This window comes from Argopecten irradians, chromosome 9 (assembly GCF_041381155.1).
Source record: "Argopecten irradians isolate NY chromosome 9, Ai_NY, whole genome shotgun sequence".
Lineage (NCBI taxonomy): Eukaryota > Metazoa > Mollusca > Bivalvia > Pectinida > Pectinidae > Argopecten > Argopecten irradians.
Window position 1 is genome coordinate 35,283,748 of NC_091142.1, and position 11,599 is coordinate 35,295,346.

Below are 11,599 nucleotides of genomic sequence, written 5' to 3' on the forward strand. Positions count from 1 at the left end.
ATATTTACATCAATTACAAACTGTTTGTCTTATTTTTAATGTCATGTTGACATTCGGCTGACTGTGCACTTTGGAAGTCTTTACGTTGCTTACTTGAGCGTTTGAAACGAAAGGACAGAACGAAGGTAGAGCTAAAGGAGATATTTGAAAACACTCTTTTATAAAGGAGAGAAAATTACCATCCTGACCATTGTCGTCGTTTTTGGTTATAAAATGTTGAGAACATATACAATTCCAATACATCACTTTGTATTTTGCCTGCTAGGACAACATTATTTTGTACTTTACCTGCAAGACAACATTATTTTGTACTTCGCCTGCTAGGGCAACTTTTTTAAAACTTTGCCTGCTAAGACATTAATTTGTACATTGAATAGTAGGGCATTATTTTGTACTTTGCCTGCTGGGACAACATTATTTTCTACTTTGTCTGATAGGACAACATTCTGTTGTATTTTGCCTGCTATGACAACTTTTTAAGTACTTTGACAGTTTGCCTGCTAGGACAATATTATTTTGTACTTTGCCTGCTAGGACAATATCATTTTGTACTTCGCCTAAAAGGCAGAGCAAAAGTTGGCTTACACCGATCATATGTAATAAATAACAGTTCCTTATACATAAAAAGAAAAACAAGCATTAAGAAGATGTCTTTAGTAAACAATATTTTATTTTGTGTGTTCTGGTTACGTCACTCTATGTCAAGGTCGAGGGTGATTTGATCCCCGTCAACTGAAATGTAACCTTACAGATTGATCAATTTATATTTCACATGCGACATTGCTATGATCATCAAACGCAGCTGGCATTGTTCAGTACGGTGACCACCAGTCGCTTCATCAAAGTTGTATAATTTATGTAACAGTTGTATAATTTATGTAACAGTTGAACTGAATCCAGTTGGCAACTATGGGAGAGTAAATGTAAACTGGACAAATTGAACATGAAACTTAAGCGCATCACTGTCTAGTTGGCATTCATCCTCCCATAAATGGCAAATAGACCAAATCAATGTTTAAATGGCACCCACATTACCGTTTGACGTTTTGACATTAAATCTATTGTAAAATGACAAATATTTAAGGCTTGGAGTTACTATAACAGGTATTCGATTCCAATCAAACAAAATGTTCTATTTGTTTCCGCTATCCTATGGTGGCCTATAGACTTTTTGTGATTTTACTGAAATGCGTTTTTTGCAGCCATTAATGAAAATCCCAGTGAGTTCCTTTCCATAAAGACAACCAGTATCTAATCCAGTAGCGAATGGGCAATCCTGAAACCCTCGGACGGCATCATGCCCAAAGTACACATGTTCCGGACCTGGCCATGTAGAGGACCACTTTTCCCCATTAGTTCGCATTTCACTCGCTTTTAGGCTGCCGTCATATTTTTTCTCGACATTCCTCATAACTATCATGTCTGTAAGATCTTGGCTTTCAAGAGGAATACCAGGCACAAGTCCCGCATGAACTAGTAACGCGTTGCATGACGGGATAGATATTGTGTAGGGAAGGTCAGTTAAGAAGTCCGCATCTGAATCAGTAAGATGCTTGCACCATTTGTACTTGGGTGGAAATTCATAGTTAGAGTCTTTCCTGCGATTCAACAGTTGTCTTAAAACGGCTTCGTCATGATTGCCCCTCACAGAGTAAGCGTCCATGTTTTGGATTTTGTGAAGAACTTCTACATTCTTCGGTCCCTTGTTAATCAAATCACCAACGAAAACAGGCAGAATGGGCCTGCTTGGTTCGGCACTTTCTGCTAGACTTAATAGTTCTAAAAGTTCGTCATAGCAACCATGTATATCCCCAATCACAAAGACGCTTCTATTTCCTATTACGTCATCGTCCAAAACAAAATGACACTTCTGAGGAAGTGGTAAGTTGTATTTTGACCGTCTCGCCGGAGACGATTTAAATATAAATGAACATATGTACGAAAGAAGACCAGCCATTTTATTCTCCTTGTTGTGCGATGATTATTCTGTCTGTGTTTCGTTCGGTTGGTGATTTCCCGAGAACCTCAATATCTTGAAACTGAAAAAAAAACAAAAAAAACAACACTTTTTTATCAAAGAATTAACGAAGTTCAATCTTTGGTAGTTTGTCAATTCGGTGTGATAATATGTGGATGTACATGTAAATACATTTAAAAACTTCAAGTAATTATTGAAACTCGCCACGTATACAGTATGCATTTTGCATTGATGTCATTACAAATATGTTTTAACTTCATCGGAGTATGAACGGAATTTTGTTTGCAAACTGTTTGAATCCGCGTAGTGGAATTCTCACAAAAATTTGCAAACAAAATTTATTTCATTACCCTATGAAGTTAAAAGAATATTTCTATCAATGTTCATATTTTTTTCTCAGATAAGTTTAAACGTAGGATTCCAATGATTTTCCAACAGATTATTATTTTTAATGCAATACGCAACGTCGACATCTCTATTGTGACGTACTGATAACGTCGGGTTTTCGCATCATTCTCAGAATATTTCGTCATTGCAGTGTAATTAATTTCTAATTGTTTTCAAACTAAAAAAAACATTTAATATCCCAGACATGTTATACATCTGAAGGCTGCCAAGGTTGGGGCCTTGGGGTTAGCCTTCAAAAATATAAACAAATGTTCCCACACAGGAGGGCTCTCATTCATCACACCACTTACATACATGTATTATAATAACTCATCACATTTATCCTATAAACGTAGACATTTATACAAAAAAAAGCGATTTTCTTATTGGCAGATACTTTTCCGTCATACTACTATGAAGAAAAAATCCAAGAATGACGCGGAAACTACGCGGATTCTCACGAAAGTTTGCAAACAAAATTCCTTTCATACCCTGATGAAGATAAAAAAAAATAGCAACATCAATGCTTAAATGGAGAAAACCTATCTGCAAATCAGAAAGTCGGATTTAGTATGACAAATGAAAATTAATTATTGAAAATCGATTCAAAAGGCGGAAATATCATAATATAGGGAGGATGTGTCATGAGTTTCCCTTCATATTAGATTTATGATGTGAGTTAATGACTTTTTCATTTTTTTGCGAGCCTGTGGCGAGCAATAAATGAAAAAAAAATCGAAACAAGTAGATCATGAATCTAATACGAAGGGAAACGAATGATAAATTCTATTTATCATGTGACTAGTATTTGTCTTTGTTTCTTCCCGTTCGGAGTTTTTTGCCCGATGATCAACCAATCGATCAGTTGATATTTGGACCGTATCACTAAAAACCAAAAATCCGTCAAGTACCAATGCGCCGTAATAACTATATTTAGTTGGAAAAATAGCCAGTGTATTTTACAAAATCAAACAATGTACATGATTTATAACTGAAGCGAAGATTTGAATATGCAATAAAAATGTTGAAATATATCAATTTTGTAGCACATATAAGCATGTTCAAATCGATAAGAGAAGGCCAGAATATTGATACTGATTTTAAGCATCTTTATGAATCTACAGATTAGTGTCGTCGTGCAGCATTTCGTAGTAAAATATTGTAGTATACAAGAAACGTGGTAATAGTACCATTCATATCGGACTAAACCAATCACAATTCACATAGGTGATATTACAAGTGTGTAATAAAGAAAAATTATGAATTGGCATTATTAAATGGGAAACACGGAAGTCAAAAGTTTTGCCTATATTTCCATTAATTAACGTAGTGATAAGTGTAGCGTAGTGTAGTGCGATCACCCGTGGCCCGTGGGTCTCCGACGATGTTCAGTACATACCTTGATATTGTATAAGCATCCCGGAGTTAACTTTCCTTGTTACTGCATAGGTTAGTACGAGTTGCTTCCCTTTATACATCTACAAGCATGTAGAGAAGGAAATACATGGCAGGTTATTAGGCTCAGAGTGAAATCAGACTCGGTCCATTTATCATTTACCAACGTTTCCTATTTTGTCACAAATGAACGAAATATCTATTAATGAATCCTAACTGCTAGACTAATATCCGAATCTTTATTGAAGTTAGGCTGGTAATCTACACTGCAGGTGTTGATCTCTATTGTTGACAACGTAACACATGTTAGCTAACAGCCTATATATATCCACATTGTTTTAGTTAGTTCTGTAACCCTTACAGTATTCACTTTCCCTGTAGTTTAGACAGATGATATATCCATAAACTTACAATCACTTACCTGGTGTATTACTAAGACACGTGAAATGAAGCTGTACCTACTGGGATCAACGACGGTTTGTTTATAAAGGGAAGTAACTGTTACTAAACATACATTCTATACTACATACTTTTTAGTGTTAACATGTCTTCTTTTTTTCAATAAATTTGTTCTTTTTCTAATCAACGTTTTCTTTTAATCTCGACATGGTCAGCATGTGGGAAGCAAATTAATTAAGTTTTTTTTCAAAGTCAGCATGCGCACATAGTATTATTTTTGAAATACAGCATGAATCGCCATGGACTTTTTATTCTTATGGAATATATTTCTTGCTAATTTCACGCCCACTCTGCTTGTGAAAAATCAAAATATAAATTGCCATGATAAAGAGTTCAATATTGTATGAATTGGAGTTTTGATCATAGTTAGCATGCTATTGTAAACCTTGACAATATGATGCGACAACAGCAACATACTGTGCAAATAAAATAAATATCATTATTATCACTGCGTTTTATTGCGGATCTAACAACATCCTTCTAAATGACCAATCAAATTGACGGAATGAAATAGTTTTATGAACTATCAGAATCATTTTTGTGTACGTATTCGTGTCGATAAAAGAGCACAACGTATAGCTAGATGTATATGTATGCTGGGACGAAATGTTGCTTCGAGTTGATGTAGCTACGTATAGACAAAGGAGAACATGACCCGTAATGGGATGTTGTTAGGTTCTATGTGATACGAAGTGATAATAAGGATATGTATGTTAATCACACAGCGTGTATATAGTATGTATAATTCATAGTATATGTGGTTAAATCTACTCTGACCTATATATCGACTATGTTTTGTTTTAATCACGAAGCATGGTGAACAACATACTTCCTCATTGCATGTTTAAAGACAGAGTGAAAAACAATAAGAAACAAAGAGAAGAAAATGACATGTTTAGTAATGATATATATGGAGTTATCATTAGTTGTCATTTCTATTTTTAACTTATACATAATCTGCTGGTAATGTGTTATGATAGTACTAGCAAGGAGCGACTAAATATGGGATCGGGTCTTTGTCTCTTCTTTATTGTTACATAACTCTCCACCGAATACCTCCACACCGCCTCTCATGTAAAATATGAAGATTCCTTTCTGCTTAATATTAAAAAAATGAATCGGTACTACCGTTTTTCCTTTCGTTAAAATACAGAAAACGTCACTGACAATATACAGGGTAGAACTTTATTTATATGTACAGTTGTATTACACAGTTGGCTGTTCCAACAAATTCCACCAAACCCAGTTTTTGTTGAATGGTGGACGAGGTTGTTCCGATTGGTTCGTTACACCATACTCTGTACACATCGTGGATATGAACATCTACAATACTAGAAATGAAATGTGGTGAAACACCGTGAAATCAATATTATAGAGAAATGGTAGCAAAAACAATACAATGAATGGAGAACAAAATAATAATAGCATTGAACATCAAATACGTCATTTATATAGAGAACATATACAATACTTAGTCTATAGCATTGAACATCAAATACGTCATTTATATAGAGAACATATACAATACTTAGTCTATAGCATTGAACATCAAATACGTCATTTATATAGAGAACATATACAATACTTAGTCTATAGCATTGAACATTAAATTCATCATGTATATAGATAACATTAAAATTATCTTTTAAGTGCAATATTTGGTTCGAAAACGCAGACTCTCAAACAATTAAAAATCATTTCAAATCAACACAGTTTCATTAACGTTATGATCCGTTCATGGTAGTTCTACGCTTTCAACCGGAAAACAAATCATCAGCCAGAATATCACCTTTGTCATATGGCAATTATAAAAACAATTCTTTGTTGAAATAAGTTAAAGATATATCAGTTTTGATTATAAACTTTCATAGAAATAACAAAAAACCTGAAAATACATACATATATTCTAGGAAAGTTAACCGTTTAGTTATCAATCAATATTAAATAATATTTGTAATTATAAGAAGTTGATATACCCTAACGCCTGGTTTGCTTCTCTGTCTTTTCTGGTACTTCTGGTGATTCGATCTCCCACGACAGTGGCTGACTTTTCTCATATGTGAGTTTTTCGACTATAGAAGGCGTTTCTTTGACGTGCTGAGCCTGAGGTGGCGAGGATTTGTCCCCTTGACCTGGGTTTACATTGTCATTGCCTTGGTTTTCGGTAACGCCAGCATTAACCTTTATACTACCATCTTCATTAACAGTCTGATCGTCCAGTTCTGTTTGTTTTTCTGAGCCGTTATCTGTATCCTCATGTCCATCCCCAGTCTCTGCTGACTCCGCCTCCCACGACAGTGGTGCAGTCTCGTCATGATCACCGTTTTCTTTTGAGACAACACTCTGTACCTGGTTAGCCGGTTCTGTTGTAACATCTCCAGCAGGCGTCCCTTTTGTCACTGCTTTATCGACATTATCGTTGTTCATATTTTCAGTTATCCCTTCATTTACTTTCTCATTTTGTTTTTCAGTCACTTTTTCCTGCTTTCTATCTGACTCCACAGGAGTATCGATAGAAATCTCATCATGTTTGTCATCATTTTGAACTTTATCTGGGTCCTCTGTTTTCGAGTCGCCCTCTTTCTCACCATCCTGAGAATCATCGTCTTTTTTACCACTATCCTCCATCGGTTCTGTATTGGTCTTTGTATCCTGAGGCATGTTTTCGAGCACGCCTGCGTTTATTTCTGTGGCCTGGGGGTCTACTTCTGTAATGTTAGAGGCTGAGTCCTTGTCTTGTATGTCTTCTGTGGACGTGCTATTATCCTAAAGTTTAAAACAACTAGTTAAGTATCGATAACAAATTAAATGTTTTGTCTATTTCTTGTTTCTCTTATGAATAATGTACAATGCAATTATGTTAAAATGTATGATAAAAACAAATTCTGAAGTCTATAAACTATAATATAACAAAACGTACAATTATGTTTTACACCAAAATGAGACGCTAATGACAGTTATGATGAGGCATATTTGCATTTAGAATTGAAAATAAATATAAATATCGAAATATTATCTATAATTTGTTTTTACTACTAGCCAGCATTATTGTCTTTACCTACAAGTTGTTGAAGGAATAGCTGTATGTACTGCTACTGTGAAAATATTATAAAAGTGAACGTAAATTCTCTCCCAATACCTTGTCCTCATCCGGTATGAAAGCCTTAGCTATATCAGGTATCATGTTTTTCCAGGAGCCACTGGAGGAGCCACCGGAAGTAGAGTCACCACCGTCACCGCCTCCTCCTTTTTGATTCTTGCTCTTACTTCCAGGAACGAAGTTAGTTTTGATAGATTTCAAGATATCTGTAGACATAGAGATAAAATATTTATCATATTAAAAAGGTTAGTTAGCAAGGTGGCTAACATGTTGCATTTTGCTAACATGATTAAAATAAAATTGGCACTGGTTGTACATTGACTAATGTATCTCATTTAAACCATTTTACTTGGCTCTTATCTTTATTTTTACATGGAAAATAAAAGAGTTATGTTTCCACTGTAAAAACCATTAATTTTGTCATGAAATAGATCAAACTATTTGTGGTTACTTGTAGGGAAGTCCTTTCTTCCACCATACAGCTAGCATTTTTCGATATGATTTATGTATCAATGTCAAAAATCAGAAAGCCAGTTTTGCTAAAAAAACAAACCTTCAAGTTTCCTTTTTAACATAGGCCCATTACCTTTCCGGAGCAAAATATTAAAAAACGTTAATAACATCAGAAAATGCATACCGATGACCTAAAATAAGGTTACGACACCAAACATATGCAAGATTTCCTGCGTAAATGAAAACAGTGGAGAGATAATTCGCTGTTTTGCCGTCTGGCGTAGTGATAGTCAACTACACGCGGTATTTAGGACGACGGCGGGAAACATAATACGACCCGCGTTATGAAAATTTACATTTTATTTATTTTAATCAAATCGTTCAGAAGGTGATGATAAATGTAGTATTAACGGTAAGTTAATAATTTTTAAGACTCTACAAAAATATCGATCTTGTTTTACATTCCCATTTTAAAAATTAAAAGCCGTTTCGGAAAGGTAGTGGGCCTTTAACATCAGAGATTGCTTGTTCAAAGCGTTGATTTGTGAGTTCGATTTAAAATTAGAATCAATCTGATATGTTAAAATTAGTTTCTGCAAAACGCCATTGATTGTCACAATTCATAATAAATGTGCATTTCAGAGTCTAGCAAAAAAATCCCATTGATATCCAGTTCCGAATTACTTAAAATAAATAAATAAAACAAAAATAAAACACAAACTTCACTTGAGTGTGATATTTTCTGTAGGAGTTACCTCCCTTCCGAAAACGTTAGGTATACGTTGGAGGATACACTTTTTATTTACAAATGAGGTTATACCACTGTCATGCGACACATTATTTTGTATAACACCAATTACACAGATGGTTGGGTTGGGTGGGACGTCAACTACACCTACACGTCATAAAAACCTTCATTCCGGATAAATCCACTGCAAACAAATGTACTGTTAATTCCCATAATCCCCTGGGAAGACTACTCAGTCTAGTCATCAATGAACTGTAACTGAAATATCTGGTTTCTTTAAGTTGTAAACATTGTTCAACTGTTCCGCTACGTATCCCAAGTAAAAAAGGAAATACACTGACTCATGAAACAAACTGAAAAAATGGCAATTGGGATATCAGGTATTACTGAAAAAATCAAAGTCTGACAATGGTAAAGTGTGTCCTATAAGCATTTGCTACCAAACTTGAGATCACATATATAAACCCCTTTCATGACTAATCAGGATTACGTGATCAGGAAAGGGGCTAGATATGTAAGCAGTCGACTTTGGCAACATTTGCATTGTTTTAATGATTAGCTCAGTCAATATATGAACATGTATATAGTATACCACGCAAGTAGAAAAGTGCTAACTCGTAAGCATTTTTGTCATTTTGTATGACAGTGGGATATGAATACCGCATTTATCTCAAATGACTATACGCGAAATCTTCAATAATCTTTGTTTGATTTAATTGAAAAGCAAATAGGCATTGTAAGGAAACGTTTTGAATTTTCAGGAACCTCTTTTATCAAATAACACTTGTTGCTTGTAGTTGGTGACAGAAATATGTACTAAACCTAGTGGACTTGTACACTGCTTTGCATATTTTGTCAAAATATACATTCAACCAAACAATCTACGAGACAACAGTAATACAAATGATAAGGCCTAAGTCATACACACTTTTGATTAAAGGGACAATTCAGTCTAAGAGAACATTAAAATTTGTACATATACCAGAAAAAATCCAGTTCTTATGGAAATTAGATCAGTCGGTTTTACTTTGATATGCCAGAAAAGCCCATGGTGGTGAAATGCGTGTGAAATGTGCAAACTCGCTCGCTGTCCGCCATTCTAATTGTGGTCAAACATCTGGTATGCCGAACCCTGTCCCTTGCTCGTAGAGTAATGCTACTTTTGTCTAGAACTGCTCAAATCGCTCTTACAGTAGTGTGTTTACCTTATTAGGTGAATTGTTTTGCCTAAAAATCATTTTATCACCTCAACAGTGGCTATGTAGTTCATTTGCTTAACGTGCGTGACTTTGTCTCTGGTATATAGGTACAGCGTACATATTGTACCTGCTTAATCGTATTGATCAACGATTTGTAATAACAACAGTATCAATTAAAATACTAAACATTGAAGTAGAATTTATCAATAATTTATAACATATGTTTCATAAGAAATGTAGAACAATACATTTATGCCATATTTTGCTTCTTGGTTATGTAAAAGAATTAGCCTGAGTGAATTGTCCCTTTAACTTAATATAAAACATCAAATAAAGAATACTATGTATTATTGAAGCTTTGCATTACATATATTTTGACTTTGATTTAAGTTATTTGTTATTTATCTGTCAAATGTTCACAATGCTACATGTAGTATTGCTCTCTACCGTTCATTGCACATTAATTTACCTGGACCTGTAGATTAGTTGAAAGTAATCTACCGCTACATGTAAATTAATGTACAGTGACAGGTGTAATAATAAATATATGGCCCTTCAGCTCAAATTCCAACCAGGGTAGTCATTTTGCAAGTTTGCACTGAAAAAATCCTGAAATTCTAATGGTTTTACCCACTCGTAATCAAAACTGATATTTTGAACCATCTGTTCATTTCATTGATCATTGCTAGTTAGGAATAATTACCTGTCAGAAAACATTTTTACTTTTGAAGTTCATGATTAACCAGTCAACCAGTCGCCGAGTCAATATGCTATCCAGGGCTCAATCTTTTATACACAGAGGCCATTCCGAATGTCTGTTTCGCATTTACGTAGTTGGTTGTTCTCTATAAACTGAGCGATATGTAGCTTACCTTGAAACATGCTACCCATTGCCCGTTTATCATGGTGCCTTATTTGTTGGGCTCCCTCGGATATCGCGGTATGGTATATAACCAGAACAATGACCACGGCCAGTGATAGGTCAGCCTTCCTCGCCATGATCAGAGTAGTACCTTACTCTTCAGCATATCCATGTGAGGCGTGCGACTTGTCATGTGACTTCTTAAGGATACAGGAGACAAAGTCATGGGGCTCGCCATGTACCATATCGTCTAGATTTGTCTAGAACAAAGACATATGCATTAAATAATTAGCAAGATAAACAGTATACAGGTACTTCAGTTAATGACCGTTATTTTGTGTTAGAAATAAATATGTACATTAAGATATTAATCTTTGGAAAAATATCGTGACATAACATAACAATGCAGCACATGTTGCCCTCAGTACATTGTTGGGGCAAAGAAAAATAAAATGAATAAAGTAATACTTGTAATGGGTGACCATTTCAGAAGTCCCCTTAGCGCCCCAGCAATTGTTCTATATAATTCTGTATTCCTCCAAATCCATATATACCATATTATACTGTAGTTGGAGGATATCTAAATTCGACAAATCAGACTATTAAATTTTCGTTTCTTTGGCAACACGGATTTTCGAAAGTAGTACCATTGTGTTCCCTTTCACCTCCATAGTAATTTTAACCAATCAAAATCCATTATTTTGTTACCATGGCAACGGAGTCTTTCCAAAGTGGTACCATTACGTATGGTATCCCTGACAACCTTTATTTATCACTGTTCATTGAAATCAAACAATATCTAAATATTAACCAATCAGATGTTATGGAATGACGGCCAAATTGTTTAATGGGTTGAGAAATTAAAGTTAGGAAATTATGACATCAACCATTCTATCAACTATTATACGATTATTACGATTTTACCATAATGATTCTATCTCTAGATTGCGAGTTCGAATCCCATTTGGGGTAGTAGAAAGGCACTGTGCCGTATCTTTCATACTCGCGAATCTGGAAG

General features: G+C 34.9%; 2 protein-coding genes across 2 annotated transcripts; both read right to left on the minus strand.

Moving 5' to 3' along the window:
• Positions 1-681: 681 nt before the first annotated feature.
• LOC138332165 (bis(5'-nucleosyl)-tetraphosphatase PrpE [asymmetrical]-like) lies at positions 682-4,244 on the minus strand. The gene is made up of 3 exons (XM_069280158.1): positions 4,182-4,244; positions 3,765-3,843; positions 682-2,039 (listed from the first exon to the last, which is right to left on the minus strand). The coding sequence occupies exon 3, from the start codon at positions 1,955-1,957 to the stop codon at positions 1,151-1,153; it is 807 nt and encodes a 268-aa protein (XP_069136259.1). The 5' UTR covers positions 1,958-2,039; positions 3,765-3,843; positions 4,182-4,244; the 3' UTR covers positions 682-1,150.
• Positions 4,245-6,196: 1,952 nt separating this feature from the next.
• On the minus strand, positions 6,197-10,718 carry LOC138330729 (clumping factor A-like). The gene is made up of 3 exons (XM_069278253.1): positions 10,592-10,718; positions 7,359-7,525; positions 6,197-6,985 (listed from the first exon to the last, which is right to left on the minus strand). The coding sequence occupies exons 1-3, from the start codon at positions 10,716-10,718 to the stop codon at positions 6,197-6,199; spliced, it is 1,083 nt and encodes a 360-aa protein (XP_069134354.1).
• Between the last annotated feature and the right edge of the window lie 881 nt (positions 10,719-11,599).

Bases quoted from the DNA above. Each gene is read 5' to 3' on its own strand.
- LOC138330729 (XM_069278253.1), bottom strand. From the start codon at position 10,718: ATGGCGAGGAAGGCTGACCTATCACTGGCCGTGGTCATTGTTCTGGTT. The intron at 7,526-10,591 runs GTAAGCTACATA...CTATGTCTACAG, and splicing joins AATGGGTAGCATGTTTCAAG to ATATCTTGAAATCTATCAAA. The intron at 6,986-7,358 runs GTATTGGGAGAG...TTTAAACTTTAG, and splicing joins TCATACCGGATGAGGACAAG to GATAATAGCACGTCCACAGA.
- LOC138332165 (XM_069280158.1), bottom strand. From the start codon at position 1,957: ATGGCTGGTCTTCTTTCGTACATATGTTCATTTATATTTAAATCGTCT.